This window comes from Beta vulgaris, chromosome 5 (genome assembly GCF_026745355.1).
Source record: "Beta vulgaris subsp. vulgaris cultivar EL10 chromosome 5, EL10.2, whole genome shotgun sequence".
In the NCBI taxonomy this organism is placed as follows: Eukaryota; Viridiplantae; Streptophyta; class Magnoliopsida; order Caryophyllales; family Amaranthaceae; genus Beta; species Beta vulgaris.
The window spans coordinates 2,268,713-2,294,318 of NC_079206.1; the positions used below are offsets into that span (position 1 = coordinate 2,268,713).

A 25,606-nucleotide genomic window follows, 5' to 3' on the forward strand; every position below is an offset into this window, starting at 1 on the left:
AGTGCGGGAAATAGCATAAATGGTGGAGTCCTGTGGTTGGGGAGCAATGGTGGGGGAGGAGGTAGGGGTGGTGGGAGGGTGGGGGAGTGAGTGGTGGGAGTTAGTATTAGGGTTAGGGTTAGGGGTAGGAGTTAGTATTAGGTTAGAATTAGGGATTAATTAGGGTTTAAAGTAGAAAATTAGGGTTAATGCCTAATGGTGTTAACACCGTTCGTCATTAAGGGCATTTGAGTGTATTATTGGGAAACTGAGGGGTACCCCGTGTATTTTGAAAAGTGCGAGGGTACCTCGTGAATAAACTAAAAATTCAGAGATATTTGGTGAAAAGACCGTAAATTAATCTATAAAATCATATTAAGTTTCTTATATTAAGATCATAGTTAAATAATCAAAATATCTAGTACATGAACCATATTTAACATGTTGTAGTCAAATACTTATTACATAAACAAAGGTCTTAATTGTTAATATAACAAGTGCTAATAACGAACCATTATATAATTAAACCCATTAACCTAACATCATCAATTTAATCCACAAATCAGTTTCACCTTATAGCCCAACACTTAGCTTCAGCTCTAATAAAATTATCATAGGCCCAATTCCCAAACCAATATAACTAACAAAGGTATTGATTGGGCTTGCATTTTTTAAACAAAATGAAAAATCAGAATTTATAATTTCCGAATCCCAAACGATATTCATGTGAAACTCCATGTCTCAATGTCAACTCCAAAAAACTACTTTTGGAATAAAATTGTATTTTACTCATTTGAAATACCTCTAAAATATGCGCTATTAAAAAAACATTCTAACCACCTTATAAAAATAAGTCTCAGAAAAAGAAAGTTTAATATTAAATTCCATTAATTTTGAGAAGTTTAAATAAATTAAGTTTCAATTTGTTTAAATCAGATCTAACAAGTGTAGTAGTAATATAATTCAAAGGAAGAGAATGCATTAAAAATTTTAAAAACTTGTACATCCTTCCCGTTTTAAAGGATGCAACACTTGGATACTACATAGTACACGCTATATATTTTTTTTTTTTTGAGGGGACATAGTATACGCTATATGATACACTACTTTAATCCTTATACCTTAGTGTCTTCTATTTTATACAAACAAAAATTATAAAAAGTTGATATATTTGTGACAAGATACTACCTCCGTTCTCTTTTAGTTGCAACGTTTGACAAATTGCACTATTCATGTTCTCTTATTTGACCACATTTATTGATTTATATGTTAAACAAAATATAGTCATGTGGGGTCTTATTTGATTCGTTTCGATGTAAGCTTTCATAATATCAAATTTTTATAATTTTTACTTACATACAATTAGAGATAAAACGATTTGAAATTGTACATTGGCAAACGTGAAAGTCAAAAAGTTGCAACTAAATAAAAACAGATGTAGTATGAGATAAAGTTGGTAGATGAAAAATGATTATTATACAAATTTTACATCCTTTATTTAAAGGTAAGAAGAAATCCACTAACCTCCCCTCGCACATGGCCCCACAACCCCACTCAAAGATCTATACAACTATACAAACCAAACATCCCAAAACCCCTTCTCCTTAAATCCCAATCAGCTAGAGTAAGTATTAAGGAACTAATGGTCTAAACATCGACAAAACATTCACCCAAAAACAAAAGTCCAAAACTATGACTAATGCACTTTGTACCCAAATTCAACACTTCAAATCTTCAATACTTCCCCCCTTCTAACACGGTAACACCCATTGTGCCAAAATTTAAACAAAATCCAAAAAAAACTCTCTCTCTTTTCCCAAAACAAAAAAAAAAAAAAATGCAACCATTTCCGTTAATTTTCTCTCTCCTAACTCTCAACCTTTTCTTCTCACAACTTCTCCAACTCCAAGCACTCGAAACCTGCACTTCATTTTCTTGCAACCAACGTGACCCGATCCTTTTTCCATTTTGGGTACCCAAAAACCAAACCTCTAGGTGCGGGTACCCGGGTTTCGAACTTTCTTGCAATTCATATAGTCAAACCCTTCTTTCTCTCTCCTCTGACCCTCTCATAGTACGTGGCATATCATACCCTGACCAACTCTTATGGGTATCCGACCCGAATCACTGCATACCAAAACGGGTACTGAACCTATCTCTCTCCTCTACCCCTTTTAGCTTCGGACCTTACAGTTCACCTTACACTTTCCTTAATTGCTCCGGGTCTAAGAACCCGGCGCAACTTCCAATGGGTAGTTCGGTAATTTCGTGCTTGAGTGGGCCCAATTATACGGTGGTTGCTACTTATGGTGGTGAAGCGGAGGAGAAGATGGTTGTAAAAGGAGGAGAGTGGAGTTGTGAGATTATAAAAAGAGTAAACGCTGCGTTTTGGTGGAGAAATATGGGGTATGGAATTTATCCTAGTGATATGAGTGATGTGTATGTGCAACTGAGTTGGGATGTACCGAGTTGTGTTGATTGTTTTATGCGTGGTGGATCTTGTGGGTTGGTTGGTGATTCGGGCCTTCAAGTTGGCTGCTTTCTTCCGGCTTCTTCAGGTGAGTGTCACTTTTTTTTTTTTTTTTTTGTTTATAGTTAAAGAGTTTTATATACTTCCTCTGTTTTTTATTAGATGTTACACTTTTCAAATCACGGACTCTTAGGTAATTTTTGGAGAGGAGAGAGATAGAGAGAATGAAAAACAAAAGGGTCCCATGTGAACATGTGATATGAGAGAGATAGAGAGAAGTTATTACCTAACATAAAAGTGTAACATCTAATTTAAAACTTCCTAAAATAGAAAGTGTAACATCTAAAAAAAACGGAGGAAGTATGTTGCTTTTCTTGATTGATTAACTTTTTACTAAGATTTGAAGTCGTTTATAGAATATGGGATTTATAGCTTGTTGAATTTCATGTATGTTGTGCACATGTGAGTTGTCCTATATTGAAGAGAGATGAGAGAAAGTACCACACTTTTACCATTGCCAATTAGTTTTAGTATGGAACCTACTTTGGACTTGTATGTGGACTGAACTCTCCTCCTCCGTATTGGGTTGTCCAAGCCCATTTTTAGTCATATCAAATTTATCATAACTTGATAATGCATCCGTTTTTTAATATATTTTTCATTTCTAATTTGAACATTATTGATAGGTAAAGAAAATGTTCAAAAGATTATTTTTCAATATATAAGAAAAAATATAGTTATGTGGAGTATTGATTGATTTGTCTGAATGTGTAGATTAGAATATCAAACTTTTATAATTTTTACTAATACGTAATTAAAGATATCAACGATTGGCACACTTGCATCAAAGAAATGTGAAATCTACTAGGAGATGGAGGTCGGAGGAAGTATATGGATGACACAATTTGACCTCCTCACTATTAAAAGACTCTTCTTTGACTGTATTTTTGTCATTTTTATGTAAGGAAAAATATAGTTATGTGAATTATTAATATACTCATTTCGACATATATTTTCAAAATATTAACTTTTTATAGTTTATTTATAGGGATTTAGAGTTACTAAGGATTATAAATATGCATTGGCAAACTTGTTGAGAGATGTGTGTTTAGTATTTTGAGGAGGAAATATATGTATATGTTTTTGTTAAATAAAGTACTTTATATGTTTCACAAAGAGCTTATTTAAGTGTGGATAAATAAATGAATGAGAGAGATGTATTGAAAAAGTACATTCACGTGATAGGAGAGACAAAGAGAGAAAAGAAACCCAGAAAAAGAAGAAGAAAGAACCAAATGTTAAGGTTATTGTACAATATTAATATTTAGGAAGTGTTATCTTCCCGATAAAAAGAAGAGAGTAAGTTTCGGGATTGATGAAATTCAATCTAGTGTAAACAAAAAGTTGAGGATAGAGGGCGATGACTGATGAGATTCAATCAAGTATAATAAGTTTGAGTAGAGACACTCTTTGTAAGAGTTAAGATATTGGGGATATAAATGAGCCTCCCATCTACTTGACTAGATTACCGCCCTATTGGCTATGAGATTTTATAGACAAAAAAAAAAGGGACTATGCAAAAATTTAAAATGTACTTTCTCTGTAACACAATAACTGCAACAAGTGAATATGTTACGGAGGGAGTACTATTCCGGACTAAGGGTGCTTTGGTTTTACCACAAACAAGCTAAATTATGAACAAGTTCACCAGTAAACAAAAGAGAGAAAATGGTAAGGGGACATGGCTTAGTAAGATTTTCCTAAATGTTGTCCATTTAGCCTCACTCTTTTGTCATCCTTTGTTTGCGCCCTTTTTTGGGTATGAAATTGGGTTGATGTGAAGGTGGGAGGGTTTTTACCAAAGTAGTTGGCTATCCTTTCACTTGTTTTAAGACTTTAGAGCTAGTACGAACCAAGAGGTGTTAGTTCATGTTTGGACCAAGGGGTACGTAGCTCATGACGGGTATGTGGCTCTGTAGGACGTGGGTTGATGTGGTGATAGGGTCATTTGAGCCGCAGGGCTGAGAAACCTAAGGCGGCTGGCCTGAAAAAGCTCGCGAGCATGCAGTTTAGCGGCATGAGCCCTATTGCTAAAGACTTATCTTGATTCTATAGTTGTATTCGAGCTTAGGTGCCTTATGTTGTTTGGCATGAATCACGAACCCTTTATTTAGGTGCCTTGATGATAGGTGCACTTAGAAACATATAATCCATGGTATGGCTAGCTAGATATTAGGTCTCTCCCAAGATACTAACATGCTATTGTTTGACATTTTGAAGTTGTTACGTTCATTAGCATTCTTTTGTCATTGTAAGTGAAATATGTATAATAATTATTATTTGGGTTATCATAAGGATAATCTAATTAACAGTTTCACTGTAAGTCTATAACTATGACATTAGTATATATTTGGTTTTAATTCTAAATCTTATATGTATGAACAAAGGGGATTTGCCTCTCTTTTGCACCAAAAAGAAAATGTATGAACAAACTAACAGTCAAATTCAAAAGTCAATTCAGATTTTCAAGTCTTCAACTTTGTTCTAGCTTTTGACAATATATAATTTTTGGAAGAGAAATATATCTAGTTTACAATACTAATTAATCGAAGTCATTCATATAATACAAAGTCATAGAATATTGCACTAAATAATACAAGTCATAGAATATGAATTTCTAGCTGTTCAAGCTTCAAGTGATACACATTTTAACACTATTTTTCCAATTTTTTTTTTAAATTTTTTATATTTAAGAAAGTCATCACCTACTTGATTTATTTTAAAAAATACTACTTCTCTCCTAATTCAAAATTGAGGACTAACTTAATGATGTTATAGTCAATTTTAGTGTTGCAGAGGGACAAGTATGCCCAATCTTTTCACATTGGTCAAACTTTTCCTTTCCTATTTGTTTTTTGAACGAAATATCTTGATCATAGAGCCAAACTTTGATGTTAAATTCTCACTAATATACAAGGAAATTGTTTTTATGTGGAATAGTTTTGGCCTCATTTAAAGGCGTTTTTTCAAAAAGATTTACTTTTCATAATTTTTATAAATACATAATTAAAAATACTTCCTCCGTTTCTTTTTACTCGCTACACTTCTCATTTCACGGACTCCTAAGCAATTTTTGGAGAAGAGAGAGGTAGAGAGTAAAAAGAAAAGGGACCCATGTGGGAGGAGAGAGATAGAGAGAGTTTATTGCCCAAAAAAGAAGTGTAGCAAGTAATGTGAAACTTCCCATAATGAAAAGTGTAGCGAGTAAAAAGAAACGGAGGAAGTATAAACAATAAAGATTTTGCATTGGAAATTGTGAAAAAATAGCTAGTACGAACAAGTTAACAAAGAGAATACGAGAAAGTATACTCCCATATTCGGTATGGGACAACTTTTACCATACCATTTACTTGATATGATTAGATGTAATCCAGATATAATTTAATAGCTAACTGATATGATAAGATAGTGTTAAGATATGATATAAGATTTCAATTAACAAGCCCCCAAAAAAAAAAATGAAAAAAAATTATAATTTTTTAATATTATTTTTGTCACAAAAATTTACATAAATGCCATGGTATTGACTCATACCGGATATGGGAATATCATTGCTCGAGAGAATACAAAGTATGAGTACTAGTACATGGCTATATGCTAACAACACTTGTCATTTGCTATAATGATATCCGAAACACAAGTTTGTTCCTTCATTCTCTCATTATCTATAGTGTTTTGTTTAGCAACGTATAATATATTTATATTATAAGCTTAAAATCTACCTATAAATTAAAGATGGGAAATAGTTTACTTATCTGTCAGAAGAAAAATAATTATCTAAAAATTCAATATAATTTTTATTACGAAAACCTTAAAATTTATTCAAAATGATGTTATATATCAAGTACCTCCAAATGGCCCTATACATGCTCCTATACTGGAAAATCAAATAACCTATGGTTGGTCATATACTGACGTAGTATAATTCATCTTACCATGGGTTCCCGAAAGGAAGCAAAAAATACTGACGTAGTGTCTGTGCTGGTTTGTGAATTCACAGTTAGGTAAACAACTGCTTTTTTTTTTGTGTTTAAAACAATTTAAATAAGGATTGTGATCTTGTCTTGGTAGGTTTTGAGATGTGGACATGTGAACTAATGCCCTTTAGTAAAATAAAATTCACATCTTGTATAACACGGAAGGTCAAAGGTGGGAAGAGGAGTTTTAATTTGCTTTCTTTTTATTAAAATTTTCATTGATTGGTGTGATTTTGCTTTCTAATAAGTCATGACTTTTTGAGATTGACACCTACCCTCTTACCATGTATAGATATAGGTCTTCACAAGCAAACCTATTAAACTTATTGCTCTATTTTTACTTCCTCCTCTTGTTGGTGCAAATAATTCGTTACAATTTTGAGTGTACGCATCTTATAATGGCCATGTAGAAGTGGAAAGCTTTGTGCCATATATTTTCTCACAATTTTACATGTTAATTAGGATCAATGATATATGACAATTGAAAAATGTATCAAGGATATCTTGGCCTAATAGTTAAGATTGAGGTGCTGTAAATAATAGGTTAAAGGTTCAAATCCCGCCTTTCCTTCTTTGTACTGCTTTCGTAGTTTATATGACTAGAAAAAAAACTTGTTTCATAGAAATTCGTGTAGGAAAAGAGGGTAGAGAGAACAACGTTTAATGGGTCTTTGTTGGTAGTAATTGTTTGCTATAGAATATAAATATATATTTCAAATAGTGAAAAAACCTTTTCTGTATGCACTATTGTTTTTAGCTTAAAATAACATTTTTCATGTATTCAACATTCTATTTCTTCGTTCATCTAATTGTCATTTGATAGTTGTGTTATGAAGATAAAAAAAATAGACAAGTATTGGGAAGAGTAGCTAAATGGCTAATTGATTCTCAATAGAAAACTTAGGGTATTCACATCAATATCCTTAATTAACCCAAGTTGGGATAAATACAGTCTACTATAACATAATTTCCTAATTTTCCCACAAATTGCAAATGAAAAAAGCAAATCATGGTCGATTTTAGCCTATTTTTGGCCCATTTTGGACGAATTGAAACAAAATATGTTACACTAATATAGTCTCACCGGTAATGGTGTTATGCCTTTTCTATTGGAAATCTCTTCTTTTGGGTAAGGCTACATCAATGTATAATACGCCATACATGGACTTCACCATAAATGTTTAGACAATCAGACCAATTGGTTGGTTTTACCTGGGGGTGTTCATGGCAACCCGGCCAGTCCGGATCCAACCATAGACCGCTCCGATCCGAAAGGTTCAAAAAACTAAGAATACTTAGGTATAGGATCGAGCAATTAAAGTAGGCGTTAATCCTATGGTCAGGTCTTAACACTCTCAAGGCAGGATATGCAGTACGGCCACATCACATAATCAGACTCACTAGTGTGTTCTAGGCCTCTAAAAGTAGGATCTTGATCAATATAGCTCCCAAACTTGTTGGATGGCGGTAGCAACAGGATCGACAAATCCAATTATTTTAACTCTCGAAAACTTTAAAATGCGCATTTAATAATCCATAAAATATTTTCAAATGGCTCATGGGACACGAGTGGTGAACTAGAGAAGTAGGCAGCCCTCGTGGGGGACTGTGCTATTAGCCAGAAACGATTCATGAAATTGTACACTAACATAAATCGCAGATAAAAGAATGAATCACACTAAAATTGCTCTAACCACAACCTAAATATTAAAGGAGTCAAGAACAATAAATCATGGAATAAACATAGCTTCCTTCGCTAAGCCCTAAAGCCCAAATAATAACTATTGAAATACTCATAATTTTGAAGCAATTAAAACTAATAAAAGACAACTTGTAAGTAGACAAGAACTATGAAAGAGACAATTACCAATTGAAGGGAAAAGATGAAGAACATGAATAATCTCCAATATGCAATAATTACCCTAGAGAGAAAACTAGAGTTTAGGGAAACTAATCAACGTAAAATAAAATCAGAAAAAAGGTCCTTCCAAAAAATATTTTACAAAGCTATTAATACTAACTCCTAAAAAAGAACAAAAAAGGAAATAAAAAAGAGTTTGGATTTTCGATTCCGGGTCAACCACCCGATGCAATCAGGCGGTCATCGTGCTTTGTACTCCTTCAACAACTAGGGCGTCCGATCAGAACGAGTGGGAACGCCCGATCAGGCGCCTTCAGCGAATTCCAAGCGGGCGAGTTACGCCGGATCGTGCTCGAGACATTTGGTTGTTTTTCGCCCGATCAGATCGAACGACCCTTGAAATAACACTCCCTTGGCATTTGACACCAAGTCTTCGAATCTCTTCACACCCGAAGGCTTTGGGAAGTAGCTTCAGGCCTCGGGAACTCATACACGTGCCTCCTAACTCTCTCCAATCCATTGTGGTATCAATAATAACAAAAAATAGGGAAATAATTCCCTAAAACCTGAAAATTATCATACTCCCTCCGTCCCAAAATATAGTTCCCATTTCCCTTTTTTCATGGTAATTAATGCATGTAGAATATAAGAGGCATAATAAAGATTTTTTGTTTATTTAAATAAATGTTGTATGGGAAAAGATGATTTTAGGAGAGAGAGTGGAGAATAATTGGTGAAAGAGCATTAATTGTAACATTTTGGTTGAATAAATAAAGGAAAAAACAAAATTCAAGAAGCAAATAAATGTTGGGACACGGTGTTTTTTGACAAATTACGGAAAAATGTGGAACTAAATATGGAAATGGAAACTATATTTTGGGACACCCAAAATGGAAATGAGAACTATATTTTGGGACGGAGGGAGTAAAACACAAAGCCACAACTAGATGGAAAATGTTAGTATAAAATAGCTCCTAAAAGCACTATCAGCACGCGTTTTAATAAAAAAGTGGGGAGAAAAATAGATATAAAACTATAACATCATGTTAATGTATAATTTATGTATAACCTGACTTCGACTTTCAGCCAATTGTATTATATAGAATTTTCCCATTAAATAAATGATTGTTAAAAATAATAGTAATATTTAGATTATTTGTTCTATATAAGATTTTTATATGATTATTAGAATAAATTGTAATTATTAGATTATTGTATTATTGAAGACTATTCTATTATAAAAAATGGGCAGAAAATAAGTCGGATCGTGTTCGATCGGAGTCGGATGTTCAAATTTTAAGTCAGGTCGGATTCAGAGTTAGATGTTCGAATTTTAAGTTAGATCGGATTCGGAGTCGAATGTTTGAATTTTAAGTCGGATCAGATTCAGAGTCGGGTGTTGGACTCGGATTTAAAATCCGACTTCTTGTAGGATCGGAGTCGGATTATGCATAATCTGGTCCAAGTCCGACCCGTTGTCATTTCTTTTCATGGGTGGTTAATCGTCTCGAAACAACATTTCGAATCGGTAACCGGAAGTTTCGATTCGCTCTTTTTGTGAATGTAACCGTTTAGACCGGTTACCGCTTAAGCGGTTAATCATTTTTTCTGTACGATTTTTCGGTTAACCATTAACCGTTATTTAAATTATATTATTAAGTTTTACTTAATGTAATAATATATTTTAATATTATATATATTCTAATATAAAATGTATTATAAAGTAGATAATCAATCTATTGAAAACATTACTAACATTAAAAATTCACTCAATTTCCTAATTATAATGATTATGTTAGTACTAGAGTTTTCAAATAATCACATGCTTCCTCAAATTGTTGTAACTTACTAATAAACGTTAGAATTAATCTAATTGTTTGAAAATGTTTCACAATAATTAAATAGGAAATAAGATATTTTGGTATTTCAATTAACCGTTAATTTTATCGGTTCGGTAACCGTACCGTTATAATATTTTTTTACCGGTACGATTACCACCCATTTTGACCGGTTTTTCGTTATTTCAGTTTCCTTTTTTTTTTTTTTGATAACTCATAAATAAGATAAAACAAAAAGGACTTAACAGCTTTCCTTCCTTGCTTTAGTAGCAATTTGGTGAGCCCTAAGAACCTTTTCTCTACTGACTTTCATAAACTTAAAACAAGTAAAGTTTCCTAACAAGCTTAGCACATCCATTAAATTTTCTGGACTGAGGTAGGAGCCATCTCAACTGAATGTAGACCATTGACAATTATTAAACAATCTGTCCATATTTTGATAGGTTTCGGTTTTTGTTGAACACCCCTAATTTTACCACTCCTGTCTGGCTGTCTCTATTTACTGCACTATCTGCCATGTGAGAACTGAGCCTGAACCCCTCCCCCATGAGCTGGAATAGTAAATGTATCTTTTGAATATGAGGAATCATTTTTGCAGAGATATATAACAAACTACTGCTTTTCCTAAGGAGGTAATGACAAAGTGACCAAAACTTGAAAGGTTCTGATATTTGCTCTTAATCAATGCCTTTACTTCTTCACAGGTTTGCCAAATAGTGCCAAATACGGGTTAATTCTAGGAGCTGGAATACCAGGGCTTCTATGCATTGTTGGGTTAACATTCTACATCAGCAGCAGGATCAGTGCTCGTAATCAGAATCGTCGTCCCACAAACACTGAATCCTCTCCATCAATCTTCCCTCAACCAATTATCCTGACATTAGGCCTCGATGGACCTACCATTGAATCCTACCCGAAAACCATACTAGGAGAAAGCAAGCGACTTCCAAAGCCAAGTGATGGCACCTGCCCTATATGCTTGTCAGATTATCAGCCCAAGGAGACCTTGAGGTCAATACCAGACTGTAATCACTACTTCCATGCTGACTGTATAGATGAATGGCTCAGGATGAATGCTACATGCCCCCTTTGCAGGAATTCGCCTCCACAATCCTCCGCGCTTGATTCTTGCTAGCTCCTCTCCTCCCGTCCTTTAAATCCAATGTGAATTGGATTGTTCACTTTACTATTGGTACTTGCGTTGGATTCTCGACACTCCAATATGGGGGTATGGTTACTTTATCTTGGACCAAAGTCCTGGAAAATTCTCATGAAATAACTGAGCCTGTCACTTATCCGTGTCTAACATGAGCATATTGGGTCCGAGTAACATAGTAATCAAGTCTCAAATGTGTTGTCTGGATCATCACCATTGATTTATTGTTGCTTGTATATATACTATAGTTTCATTTTCTTTCTTTTCTTCTTTATTATTTTTCTTAGGAAAAAGGAATTACGCGGCATTTGTGCACTAAATTTTGGAAGTTCTCATACAGTACAGTCTGTAACAAAGAAATACCATTCATCAAACTACACAACAGTGTTATTCAAAAACAATCATACATGTAACATACTTGCTTACCTCAATCTGCGATTCTTTACTATGATTTTGTTAATGGTTTGTTTTTAGTTTTATCTTCATTAACGTTCATCGATTTCCCCTCGGAAAAAAAAAAGATATAGAAAAGAAGAATGCATCAAGCTCAACCAATCGACAAATAGGAATCGAGTCATCACAGCCAAAAAGTCGCTTGATGAGGCTTAAGTGGTTTTTGGGTCATATAGCGCTATGATATGCAAATATGTTCCTAGTTCTTTTGTACTGGTCGTTTTTTAAAAATTGGATCCGATTAACTCTCTGGCTGCCCTGTATTTTGTTCTGTTTTCGTTTTGCAGGTTTTCTTCCCTTAACTCCTGCTGTTCTTCTCAACTGTTCTAAAGCTAAAGTTTCATTGAGAAACAGAATCAAGTTCATAGCATAATAAACTCAACTGATACCCTTAAATCATGAAATCATGGTGTCTGCGTGCTTGCAATTAGTAAAAACATCCTTAGTCTTTACCCCTTAAATATGCACAAGATTTACTATCTAGCAGTACATTATTAGTCCAAAAAACCAGTCTGAAAACTGAAATACTTGTACAAAATGAGTCACCTTATCACCCTTCTAGCTCTTCTATTAGTACTCTCCAGCAGCTCTATGATGAGCCAAGGACAACTAGGACAGCCAGGAGGACCAGGCATTCCATGTAGTCAGGTGGCTAACGAGCTGTTGCCATGTTTATCTTACCTTGACGAACAAACCACATCACCCTCGAGCTCTTGCTGCCAAGGGACTAAGTATGTCTGGAAGCATTATGGGAGAGGAAAGAGCGAAAGACAAGAAGTTTGCGAGTGTCTCGAATCTTTACTGCCCCTTATAGGTGCTGTTGATGGTTCACTGGTCTCTGCTCTTCCTCAACGTTGTGGGTTAAACATTGAACTGCCGCCTATCAGTGCATACTTCAACTGTTCACAGTACTAATTTTCTTTCTCTTATGTTTGCTTTCCTTAGTTTTCATGCCATGTTCATTTTGACCGATTTTTTACCATCGCCTAGATGGTGCACACGCTTGTACGTAGTGTATGGTGCGCACATGTACATAGCTAACAAGCCAAATGAACATATGTACATCTCTGTTAGTACATGTTCATTGGCATTGGTCTTTATGTTCATAATCTAGTGCTCGATGTTCATCCTGCATATGGTGCTCATTTTACAGACGTGTGCATGTACTAATTTGGAGAGTTTTGCTAATCTTTTTGGTGTTTTCTCTATTGCACTTTAGTGATTTTATGACTGGTTCTGATTAAAACTGATTTTTAAAAGTTTGAGTGAACGGGGCAGTGAGAAGGGTTTCTTAACCTGGCTTCTTTGATTCTGCAGGATACATTGATTGAAGAAAAAAACAAGATTAAGGAAGTAATAATATACTGTAATACTTCTATGGAGTTGTGCTATTTTAGTTGTTAAGAAGGGTTGATTTTTAATAAATGTAAATTTAAACTGTAAGATAGTTTCTCATTTTTAGACATTAAGGCTAATCTCCTCGTATATACTGTATTGAAGAGCTCAGGTAATATGCCTTGAATAATATTATCAAATCAAGAGTTCTAAATTGAATGTCAATATGCTCTTATATGTAGTTGAAAATTTGAAATATACATGATCCAATTAATGTTATCTGTTATTGCTACTAGTAAGGTAGATCAAGCCATGCTGATTGCTGCAAGGCCGGATCAGTTTATAATTAGAAATTTAGAATGGAGTTTAATTAAACAACATACATAAATATAATTAGAGTTAACCATACAACAAAGAACAAAAGTTTGAGTTTTCTTATTGTTAAGAATCTCAAATATAAACTTTCCAATCCTTTTTATGTTCTTTGTGCTCTGATCATAAGGTTATATATTTCAATTTCAGAAGTTGATATCAACACGACGCCACTAATATTTTATCGATTATATTGTGACATCAATATTTGTAATTCTTCGAAATAGGAAGGGACGAAATCTACCAAAAGATTACACATAATAATTTATATTTAAAACCTATGCATCAATTATACAATATCATGTTGCATATAAAATAATACAATATTGATTGGAAATACTAGGTACACTTCATTCTTAGCAATATCAGGTACATGCATATAAATTGAGGCTGGCTCAACTGCTGACCTTTCTCATATTCATTAGCGAAGTTTAGTAGTATTAAATTCCTCTTCCAAGCATTTGTATCGAATTTAGAGGATTGGGTAACATAAATTTTGAAACTTACACTCCTTGACTCTAAAAGACCTCTAGAGCTTATATGATACTTTATATTGTTATCACGTAGCTTGCTCATTAATGGACCCTAAACTCATCTAAAAAGTATGTTCTTTTCACATGATTGTTGCTTATTTTCAGAAAAAAAAATAAAATAAGAAAAGTAAGTTAAGGAAAGTTCATATTTTTTTTTAAAAAGTTATAAAATCCAAAAAAAAAGAAGATAAGATAAGTAAAATGAAGGTGTAGGGAATCAACCCTAGGTTGTTTCAATCTTAGTACATTAAACATAACTTCATCCGGGATAGTTAAGGCTTGATCTCTCTCAAGTCTCACCCGTTTGGCCACTTTGGTCCTGTTATTTTGGATTGAATTAATAATAATTTAGTTCAATACATATCAGAAAAATGCAATTTAATTCAGTCAAATTCATTTCAGTTTAATTTAGTCAAACATTACCATTGCAAAAAAGAAAGACAAAGTTATTTGAAGGTATTCTAGTTATTTCAGAATTTGCGTTTGTTAAAGAAAATCTACTACCTGCATCATATGATGACTTTTGAAATGAAATTTAAGAGTTTAACCACTAATCCATTACAATTTGAATGTTTAATGTTTTAAAGTAAAACACAATAAAGTTTTATAGTTATGAAGACATAGAAAAGCTTTTTGATCTATAGTACTTTAATTTTATTAAGCAATAACATTCTCTTACCCTAATTCAATCGAGATTGTTATTTATATTCCCAAATTCTTATCATGTCATAAAGTCCATTTTTTAATTTCGCACTAGGCATTATATTACAAAAATCTAATAATAATATATTTGATAATTGTAACTGATCAAGACATTATCCGGACCAAAATACTAATTAATAATATAAAAAACCATATTCATATGAAATTTTGTAGATTTGCCTTAATGTATACTCAAACTTCATAGTATCAACCTTTATTTTTTTATTATTACGAAATTGAAAATATTAAACAATACTTAAAGATAAATTTTGAAGAGTGTGTAAAGAAGGCACGGTAGAGTTTGTCCTGTAAAAGACCGCCTACTTTTCAAATTAAAATTAAATAATAGTAAGCCCAATATTAAAAAGAGAATAAGCCCAATAATAACTAAATTGATTTCTTTCGGTGACTAAATTAATTTATTTAGTGATTAAATCTATTTTTATATTAAAACTAGACCGTCTCTTTTACTCATTCTTTGCGCACTGTATTATGAGACGGAGGTACCAACAAAATTGACATATACCGATATACGCCGCCAACATTCCGGAGGAGGACGTTGTCTTGGTGCAGCAGATGAAGCGCAGCCAAGGCCACTTCTCTTCTTCCACTTTGTCCATGTCTTTAACATTTACGGCACATTCAACTCTTTAACACTCACAATCTTTCTCCTCTTTTCTCCCATCTCAAACTGCTCAAAAAGGTATGTTTCCTTCAAAATTTCTACCTATCTAAAAGATCAGTTCTTTTTATTAGGGCTTTCCTTAAACCCTAAACCCTAGTTAATATGTTCACATTTTTCTGCTAATTAGATCTGAATAACTTATGCCTTTTATTTTATTTTTGTTGTTGTTTATTGATGATTTCAGGATTTTGATTTGGTGATGATATCAGAAAGTAATTCTCTTTTTGATTGATTGAGAATTTAATTTTATAGAATTTGAAGATGGCGTATAGGCGTAGTGTTTGTACTAGAGCTACGTTTCTAGCTCGACGTTTGAACCCTAGTTTTAGTTACATTACTCATGACCATGATAAAAACAATAACAATGATAAGAATGAAGCGCCATCCGGGCGGAAAATCGACGAATATATGACTCAGAGGAGGTCTTTTGGAAGTTATAGGAACAATTTTACATCACCCAGTAGTTTATTTGATCACCAGAGGTCATTTTTACCTGGAATTGGAAATGGGGTTATGAATTCACATAGATATATGTCGACTTCAATTGGTAAAGGGACAGAAAACGTCGAATTTATTAGTGATGTTGCTGGGGTTATTAGTGATGCCCCAGTGGAGGTTGTAGCTTCTCAGGCACCTATTTTGAGCGAAGTTGCGACTGCTGCTGCGGATTCTGCTTATCCAGTTGCCGCTTTGCAGTATGTGATTGACGGGGTTCACACTTTTACTGGTTTGAACTGGTGAGAGATTCTGAAATTATCTTTATTTTGTTTCATTGGTATTGGTATGGAAAAGATGGATGTTCGCTAATGGAGTTTTGATGTGGAATTTGCCATCTAATAGGTGGGCTTCAATAGTTCTTACAACTCTGTTGATTCGTGGGCTTACAGTCCCATTCCTGATTAATCAGCTCAAAGCAACTTCCAAGTTGTCGGTACTGATTCTTGTTTGCATTGATTTTTTGCTTTCTTTAGCTTCCAAATTGCAATATTAATCAGCACTTTATGCACCTATCATTAAAATAACATGTGAATATTTGTAATATTCAGATTATGAGGCCACGGTTGGAGGAAATAAAGGAGGAGATGCAAGCCAGGGTCTGGTTCACTGTTCTTATTCATTGATTTATCATTATCTTTATTTTGTACTGTGACTTCTGTTTAGAACAGCATATCGGTCTCTGATTCGGTGCATAGCACGTGTTGGTTCAGTTACACCTTAGCTTATTTTTTATGAAAGAGTTATTGTATTGTGAGACTTTATCAGAAAAAGAAAGAGGAGAGGGTGTTGATGCCAAGTAACTTTAGTCCTCAGGTTTAGGAGAGGTACATAGATGATAATTTGAACAAATTGATACAATTAAGCTTATGTTTTTTGCGTACTTCCAATTTCTTTGTTTGCTACTTCAGTGGTAATAAATGAACCGTCCTTTCTGCTTATAATTTTCTTATGTGCATGTTTGTTGGGGGAAGAAGCTATCTCAGTGGTTTATTCATTATTGTCTGCTATCTAGTGGAGCTTACCCACACTGAATAAATTACCTACAGACTTTACAGAATATTTATTTAAAACCTGTAGCAGTATATATTTTGGAAAGGACCGATGCTTTGCTATCCTGTTAGTTTGGATACCTTGTGCTCGAACAACGGTCTTGACTAATGGTATGTATCCTATAATGAAGTTGAGGGTCCTTTGCTCTTCCAATTAGTGATATACATGAAGATTTTAATCCTTCACGGGCTATTTATTTTCAACTCTTTTAGCATCTATACGGCAGCTAGGTAGTTCTTTACTTTTGATTGGTTCCTGATCTACATGTACAGTAAAAATTCATTGGATGTGTGGATGCTCAACTTCAGGGGCTTCCTTGATCCTCTAGGTTATTGCGTTCTTTCAATGAGCCCTAAGCATCTTTGATGTTTCTTTACAGGCTGATGATCCTAATGCTGTTAGGGAAGGTAAAGAGAAAATGAATGTGCTTTTTAAAGAGTAAGCTCATCAAGAATCCTTACATTATTTTTGTTACATGTTGTGTGGGATAGATCTGCTTACATATCTTGGTGAATGGATATATTTCTGGCTCTTTGCCAGAATCAGAGCAGGCTTATTAGCTTGTTTTTAATGGCCACAATCTGTCTATAGTTGAGTTCTGACCTCCAGATATGCTAGAGCTGTTTAACTTAAGGACATATGCTTGTCAGTTTGTAGTTTTACTGCTGTTTCCTGAGTATGGCCTAAAAGTTTTAGCCTGGAGTTGAAACTTTTGGGCATTGTGATAGGCATCTGGTGGGGATCTTGCCTGGGGTTGGGGATCTCCCTCATATTTGAACAGATTTAGATGCTGCTCCCTCCATTCCCTTTTAGTTGCAACACTTAGTTTCAATTTAGTTGCAACATCATCTCTTTTGAAGATTGTTTCTTCGTATCTCTCTCCTCTTCAAATGGTTCCTTTTCGTATCTCTCTCGTCACCTTAAATAGTGTGCATTTTTGCATGTTACAACTAAACCACAGAGGAAATATTAACATTCATCAGGTTTATTATGGATTGGAAAAAAAGAGGCTTTGGCTTTATGCTGTAAATAATGGTTAGAACTCTGTCCTTTTGAATTCAGATTGTGCTGTTTAGGTTATCCAAGCCGCACATGGTGTGCTTAGACTCAAGTTCCTCGCATTTGGCCCATCATTTATGTTCTTTTCTTGTGTGGCATTGGGTTTACTAGATTGGCCTAAGCCATGACTTCCAGGCTTTAAGTTAGGCACCTTTTAGAACTACACAGGTTTGGTTGCTAAGATGCAATGTTTCGTACAGGGCCTAATGCCGGCCTTCATATTCTTGAAGTTAGAACTTAGAACCTAGAACCAATAGCTTTGCCCTTTAGAGTCGAGACTTCTTTGATAAACATTTGTTTTTATAATTGTTGAACGAGAAATCATGAAGGTGGCCTTTAGCATAATTCGGAATTTTTGATGAAATAATTTCGTTCATTTTTAAGGTACTATATATTGAAAAACCATCTATATTGTAACATGTATTAGGAGGGTTGAGAACTTGAGAATAAGTTCGGTGATCACACTAGACATTGATTAGAGGGTTTTTAGGATATTGTAAAAAAGCTCCAGAGACATTTTAAATATATTGGTTTCAAAATATATTTTGGCATATTGTTGAAGTGAGTATTTTGTACAACAACAACAACGCTGTACAAATCTTGGTGTACTGCCATGGGCAGGGTTTGAGGAGTGACATCAGGAGAACCAACAACATGTCTATAGCAAAAGAACTTTTTGATATGAGAGATTGCCTAATCCTGTCATCATTCACATGTCTAAGGATGCTATGAAGATTACGAAGTCCCCCTGAGATCTTAATTCTTTTATATATTATTCTTTGTACAGGTTTTAGCTCTTGTTAGTATGAATGTGGTAGATAAGAAAAGAAGGGATTGTTTTAGATGAAGGCTTTCTTTGTGTAGAAGTATATGAACATGGGCATTGATTGCACAAAAGTATGAGAGTGCTTGCATAGGTTATTTAGTGGGTTTGTAAGTGAGGTAATATGAGTTGTGGAAGTGAAAGATTTCAAAAAAAAAATTTACATTGAATTGGGATCTTTTGGCTCAAATCCATCCCACTTCTGTTGAAGGGCAAAGCAATCCGACTTTTCACTTCCAGTTAACCAAAAATGAGAGTTTCTGGCTTTTGTGGAGGATTAGATCTGGTAATATGGTTTTTGTAGCTCTTGAATTTACATGTTTGTTTGGCTGGGTGATCTTTTCTGCTTCCAAATTGTATTATGTCATTTCATATGTTACTTGTGTATGTGCTAATAATGCAATGATTGCAGATATGGCGTTACACCCTTTACTCCTCTAAAAGGGCTCTTCATTCAAGGTCCTATCTTCATCAGTTTTTTCTTAGCTGTAAGTTGAAGGTGATGATGTTTTCATGTGGTGCATGTTATGGAAAAGTACTTATCACATTTTTTCATACAGATATCAAATATGGCTGAGAAGGTTCCATCATTTAAAAATGGTGGAGCTTTTTGGTTTACTGATCTTACAACTCCGGATGCTATGTACATCTTTCCTGTTTTGACAGCAGTGTCCTTCCTGATCACTGTGGAGGTAGGCATTTTTATGACAAACTATAATTCTTACCTTCGACCTTGTAAGGTTTATTGAATGCACGTGTCTTCCCTTCATTCTGTGCTTTTAGTTTGTAGGACTTTCAGTTCTGCCTCCTAATTCCATAATAATTATCTGTGTATCTTGTACAGTTCAATATGCAGGAGGGTATGGAAGGCAATCCTGTTGCTAGCACCATGAAAAAGTTTTCGAGAGGCCTAGCTGTTCTTACTGTTCCATTCACCATGAGTTTTCCGAAGGTAATTGCTTCTTTATGATTTTGAGTACTCTATGCAATTGGACTTCATTTAGCTATATTTTGCAATTGGATTACATTTGGCTATATTATGCAATTGGATAGAGCAATGTCTGGTTTAGGCATCGGAGAAAGAGATCATGAAAGGAAAACCGTTGATGGCTAAACACGTGTCTTTACTCTTTACCAATAATGTGCCAATTAGACTGAAAATATTTCAAACGAAACTGGGTGACCAAGGAGCTACGATAATCAGGCACGACATTTTGGCCGTAGTACTGGTGTCGATACGACCTGATACGGATCTGAGTAAACAATCTGGGTTGGTTACATCACTAATCACTTTGCGCTAGGCATCAGATACGGCTAGATCCGGGAGGAGGTAAACTATTAAAGAGAGAAGACCGATTACCTCATCTGTAAACCCTAGATCTGATGTTTGATCGAGAAATATACGATTTTATTTCTTGACATATTGGGGATTTTGCTCGGGTCGGATACATCACTTTGCAAGTAGGATACGGCTAAATTTGGGAGGAGATAGTCTATTGAAGAGAGAGAAGACCAATTACCTTAACTATAAACCCTAGATATGATGATTAATCGAGAAATATACTGTTTTATTTCTTGAGATATTGAGGCTTTTACTCAGGAGATTGAATCGTTTGCAATTTTCGAAATTTCGTCGTCATAAGTCATCTTACCAGCCACTTCTCCGGCGACACGAGAGATAGGTGAAAGGTGCTGAAAAACCAAAAAGTTGCAATCTCTAGTTGTTTTTAATAATCTATAATGTAAGGTGGGTAGGAAAGGGCGCCTGGCGGGACTTGGGAGTGAAAAGAACCCACGGGAACCGAATAGTAAAGCAGTACAGGTACAGGTATAGAGTACAGTACATCTCTTCCCCTCTCTTTCTCACAGCTATCAAGTAAAACATTGTTTTTCTGATTCCTTCAACTTTTGCAGTTTTTCATCTATTAATACTAGAGCTTTTGAACTTAAAAGCTGTATAAGAATATATATTTTTATAATAGGAACTGGCGTATCCTTTTATCTGTGTTCAAATTTAGGATGGTGTCCCTATATCCAGTATTTTTAAAATTAGCATGTCGGGCGCACAGATCCGCACCCATACCCAATACTCGTATTCGTGTCCATGTAATAATACACCTCTTCCCCCCTCTCTCTTACACCTATACAGTAAAACATTGCTTTTTTTTTCTTTTGCTTTTCAATTTTTTTATCTATAAATTCTGGAGCTTTTGAACTTAAAACTGTAAAATTATATATTCATTTTAATAGTAACAACCATATCCCTCTACGCATGTGCAAATTTAGGACGGTATCGCCGTGTCCAAAAATTTCAAAATAAGCGTGTGGCACTCGGATTTGCACCTGCAAACGATACGCATACCCATGTCCATGTAACATAGCCCGAGAGATTTATGAGGGTATATGCCGGGAGCCTTTGAATCTCTTCATCCTCAATAGGTGGTAGAGATTTATGAGGGTAAGAGATTTATGTGTTCTTATGGTAACAGAAGGCGAGCTGCATGGAATAGTAGCATGTTAAGCGGTAGGGACTTCACGAGAAAGATGATGTTTGTATTCGGCTAATAAGATATTTTTGAGTCGAACGAGATCATTTATCCCGTATTTCAGCATTATTTAATAGATAAATTATTTGTCGTTTCTTTTTCCCATATATATTGATCTCTCGTAAGCCAAAGTTTGTGAGAGTATTTACCCCAAAATAATTGGCTAAACAAGAGGTGCCTGTCTCTTTTTAATGCCAGACAGTAAAAGTTGTTCTATATGTAATTTGGTAGGGTTTTGAATCGGTTGATGTTCCTCTATTAGTTTGCGATTTTTTTCGTTTCAAGTTCTGTGGTAGGTTTCAAAATGAATTTGTGCTCCTAATTTTCGAGTCGTGTTCTGATTTCCACAATTTACATATGCTAAAAAGATTTACGGGTCCATCAATGTTTCTTGACAAATTTTCGCCTTCAGTAATTGGCAATCTGTGGGGTCTGGAATTGAACATGAGATTAATGTCCCATTGTTGTTTGTAAAATTTTAAAGTCCTAAGCATCAGGCTTGGGAGGCTGGAATATCTCCTTTTCATTATGTACGTAGAGCAGCTCTGTGAAGTCTCTAATTGAAAACCACAGGTCAGAGCATGTGGCACAAAATAGGTTTAAGCCATCCCAAAGAAACAGATTGCATTTGCTTGGTTGGCACAAAATTCAAGTGTCAATTGTACATGCCCATGTTGGAGTGTTGAATATGCGACTTGGGTAATCGTCGTCCTACCAAAATTCCATTGAGGTCTATGGAAGTGGAGAGGGATATAGGCTTTTGTTATATGTTATTGCTTGTTTTTAGAGAATCAAAAGCAACTCCCATCATTTTCTTTTATTTTTCTTGGCAAGGTGCCCAACTTCTTTCTCTCCTTGTCCTCATTATTATTTGCTTTCCCCATCCATCTCCTCTCCTTTTCTTTCTGCTTCTTGGTGACCTTCTCTGTGTTATCTCCTTCCTTTCTTCATCTCATCCCTTGCTCTTTTTTCCTACTAAATTCCACTAGCTGCTGCAGTGAATGCTCCCCCCTGCATGTGGTGATCGATGTACTTTTGGGACCTTACTGATGCCAATGAGACTTTAACTGGGCTTGTCAATGCAGCTGAAGGTGGAGGACAGGAGGACTGTAGCTGCTCAGAGCTTGTGAGAATATGAAAGAGATGTTTAGACATGGAAATGGTGTATTGGTGGGTCAGAGACGGTCCCAGAAATACAGCGGTGGCTTGGGGCCTTTGAGAGAGGGATTGGACCCAGTGCTCGGGTTGCAGTGGTCAGGAAGAGGGGGAGGGCTGGGTGGGCTATGGAGGAGCCGTAGCTGATGATGGGTGCCTGTTAGGGAGGAGAGAGATCAGGATGGGTTTCGAGAATTGCCAAGTGTTAGGGTGAGGGAATTGAGGTTATGAAGGCAATCTGGCTACTAACGTTGCTTCCTAGTGTGACTTGGTGCTTGCCAGTCACCCCTCTTTCCTGCAAGTGCTTGCCAGTCACCCTGACCAAATGTGGGGCTTCTATAAAAAGAGTTTACTAGGGTGTACCTTTTTTTTTTCAGTAAAGTCTCTTTAGCCCTAGTATTGTATTTGGCTTTTTGAAGAATGGGGCTTTTCTTATTACCCATGGTAGTCCTCTTCTTTTAGGAGTATTTATCTCTTGCTTCACTGGTTTTGGGATCTTTAAGTTGAGGACCATTGGAAATGGGTGTATAAATTGCAAAATGCAAGTGCAGTGGCTTGGGGAATACAGGTTTGTCAACGTCATCTTTTTAGAGTTTGTAAGGACAAGAGCCCCACTAGGCCGGAGTCCCGTGTGGGTCAACCCAGCCTAACTGCAAAATCTCCAAAAGGGGAGTCCCCAAAGTGCCTCTAGTTGGGTTTTGCTGTCACCATCTCATGGTTGTGAGATACAAACCTTTGGTCTTTACCACTAGGCCAAACTATCGTGGTTTACATCTATGCAACATTCATGTATACTTTCAGATCTTTGGCTAAACAGACTAAGATTCTCACGTTAAAAAACGGAACAGAAATAGTTGTAAATCGCCTACCATCTGTACGAGTCTTCAGGAGGCTAGTGCAGGAGGTTGGGCTTGGTTGAAGGCATATACACTGAGTAATCTTAGATTCGAAGCAATTTATAACTCAAAATTCATCATTGTCCATGTAGAAATATTTTTGTGAAATATATTCAATCTGGTTTCGGTCTTCTGCTGAACTTGGTTCTTCATGTGCATATCATCATCAATCAGAAAAGCAGGTCCTTAATTTTTTTTTCCATGTTTTTCTGTGCAGGCTATATTTTGTTATTGGGTTACTTCTAATATCTTCTCCTTCGCGTATGGATCTGGTGAGTTATCCATTCTGCATTTCTGTCCACAGATAGGCATTATGTGCTTCTCATTTTGTTATCTTACGTTTGAAGTATTGATTATTTGTATGAATGATCAGATGCCACAGCCATTTTAGGATGTCCGTAGGCTTTTAGCTTTCTTATATTAGTTAGGATTCATGATTGGATTTCTTAATATGTCCATCACTTAATATGATAGTGTGTTTGGATGTGAGATTTTGGAGGGAAAGGGAGGGGGAATAAAGATGAGGAATTCATTTTACCTTGTTTGGATATGGAATGATGAAAGGGTAAGGAAATCAATTGGAGGGATCCAGTTTCTTTGCCCTTTTAATGAACCAAAGTCCGTCATCTATTGGAAACATTTAAAAGTATAATGGAAGCGCAATCCTTCCCCTTCTCTCTCTGTCCTTTCCCTCAAATGATAAACCACACACTTTTATGTGATAGGAGAAGCTAGAAATAATACTAGAAGGGCTTGCCTGGATCGAGTGAACAAGCCCGAATAATTTAAGGCGTAAAATGTATGGGCTTAAATCCTATGTCTGGAACGAGGGTGGTTGTTTAGGCCCATTTTTATTCCTCCAATATGAGGGTAATGGATTATCCCCCCCCCCCCCCTAGAGTAATAATTCACTGGGTAATTTTAAGCGAACATTATGCGGCTTTCTCTCTCTCCTCTAGTCTCTCTGCTCTCTGCCTCTATTGCTCCTGTGGTCTCTCTACTCTCTCTCTCCTCTGGTCTCTCTTCTAATACCAAAGTGCAAGAATGATCTCCCTTGCAATAAGTTACCTCATACCAAACCTGGTACTAATTAGTTTCCTCTTAACAGTTACCCCGTCAAATTATTTCCCCTAACAGTTTCTCTCCTAGTCATTAACCCCTTAAAAGTTTCCCTAAATCCAGGCGACCCCTCAAGGGTAACTTTGTTAAGTCATGTTATCTTTAGGTGTTTAGGGACTATCTCAAAACCTAATCTTCATGATGGATTTGTGAATCTAAAATTTGCAGTGCTTAAAGTTCCCGGTGTTAAGAAGGCGATTGGAGTTCCTGAAATACCAATTCCACCACCTAGCTCCTCAAAACAAAGCACACAATCTGGCTTTTCTTTCTTTGAAGCGCTCAAACAAGCCTCTGCAGCCTCTCAGTCAAAAAAACCCGTTTCGACACCTGCAGCTAGTGATCAACCAAAGCTCACCGAAGGAAAACCCTCATCATCATCAACAGTTTTGAGTCAACGCCTGAAAAGTTTAGAGAGACAAGTGAAGCAAAGAAAGAAAAACAAAAAGAAATGATGGTTTAGCTTGTTCTATAACATCTATCCTGTTAGTTTTTTTGGTATTATTTGAAGCTACATTAAAACTTGTCATAGAATAAATGTATCCTTATTGGTAAGGTTTACTCGCAAGTATAGCGAGATTTTGCCCCGTAGAAGTTAGAATGCTACAGGCTATCTTTGAAGAACATAATGTCATGATGTATTATCTTTTCAGCTTGTCTATTATGTTTCCGGGTATACCGTAGAACTATGTGTATTCAGGCTTTGTCTGCAGCTCATTTATTCATTTGATGCTATTTGTTGGTAATTTGGGGCTTATATGTATGGTGTATCCCAACTCCTAAGAAACTGCACTATTTTGAGGTGGTTTTACAGAAACTGGGTGGAAATATCAACGTTGGGTGAGTTTTGAATGATTTGCTATTTGTTCTCGTTGATTGGTACTACCAAAAAACTTATATGGACTTGATACGCACTAAATTAGTGTGGACCTAATGTTAATTTATGTGCTTTATTGGGCCTCTGGCCTCTGGGTTAGTAATTCTACTTAGATAAAAAAATGCTGACTGATCAATTATTTATCTGATCATCATTTTATTGCTT

General features: G+C 35.4%; 3 protein-coding genes across 3 annotated transcripts; all 3 read left to right on the forward strand.

The window, feature by feature from the left end:
• The first annotated feature begins 1,773 nt into the window (after nucleotides 1–1,773).
• LOC104892153 (RING-H2 finger protein ATL22) lies at nucleotides 1,774–11,603 on the forward strand. Its single transcript, XM_010677992.4, has 2 exons — nucleotides 1,774–2,537; nucleotides 10,890–11,603. Exons 1-2 carry the CDS (start codon nucleotides 1,817–1,819, stop codon nucleotides 11,318–11,320), a joined length of 1,152 nt encoding a protein of 383 aa, XP_010676294.2. The 5' UTR covers nucleotides 1,774–1,816; the 3' UTR covers nucleotides 11,321–11,603.
• A 279-nt stretch (nucleotides 11,604–11,882) lies between these two features.
• Nucleotides 11,883–13,400, forward strand: LOC104892154 (probable non-specific lipid-transfer protein 2). The gene is made up of 2 exons (XM_010677993.3): nucleotides 11,883–12,702; nucleotides 13,112–13,400. Exons 1-2 carry the CDS (start codon nucleotides 12,332–12,334, stop codon nucleotides 13,119–13,121), a joined length of 381 nt encoding a protein of 126 aa, XP_010676295.2. The 5' UTR covers nucleotides 11,883–12,331; the 3' UTR covers nucleotides 13,122–13,400.
• Nucleotides 13,401–15,241: 1,841 nt separating this feature from the next.
• Nucleotides 15,242–25,310, forward strand: LOC104892155 (mitochondrial inner membrane protein OXA1). Its single transcript, XM_010677994.4, has 10 exons — nucleotides 15,242–15,439; nucleotides 15,606–16,158; nucleotides 16,262–16,352; nucleotides 16,468–16,515; nucleotides 17,349–17,407; nucleotides 19,264–19,339; nucleotides 19,412–19,543; nucleotides 19,696–19,803; nucleotides 23,666–23,720; nucleotides 24,736–25,310. Exons 2-10 carry the CDS (start codon nucleotides 15,683–15,685, stop codon nucleotides 25,017–25,019), a joined length of 1,329 nt encoding a protein of 442 aa, XP_010676296.2. The 5' UTR covers nucleotides 15,242–15,439; nucleotides 15,606–15,682; the 3' UTR covers nucleotides 25,020–25,310.
• Nucleotides 25,311–25,606: the final 296 nt, after the last annotated feature.

Bases quoted from the DNA above. Each gene is read 5' to 3' on its own strand.
- LOC104892154 (XM_010677993.3), top strand. From the start codon at position 12,332: ATGAGTCACCTTATCACCCTTCTAGCTCTTCTATTAGTACTCTCCAGC.
- LOC104892153 (XM_010677992.4), top strand. From the start codon at position 1,817: ATGCAACCATTTCCGTTAATTTTCTCTCTCCTAACTCTCAACCTTTTC. The intron at 2,538-10,889 runs GTGAGTGTCACT...ACTTCTTCACAG, and splicing joins CTTTCTTCCGGCTTCTTCAG to GTTTGCCAAATAGTGCCAAA.
- LOC104892155 (XM_010677994.4), top strand. From the start codon at position 15,683: ATGGCGTATAGGCGTAGTGTTTGTACTAGAGCTACGTTTCTAGCTCGA. The intron at 16,159-16,261 runs GTGAGAGATTCT...GCCATCTAATAG, and splicing joins ACTTTTACTGGTTTGAACTG to GTGGGCTTCAATAGTTCTTA. The intron at 19,544-19,695 runs GTAGGCATTTTT...TATCTTGTACAG, and splicing joins CCTTCCTGATCACTGTGGAG to TTCAATATGCAGGAGGGTAT.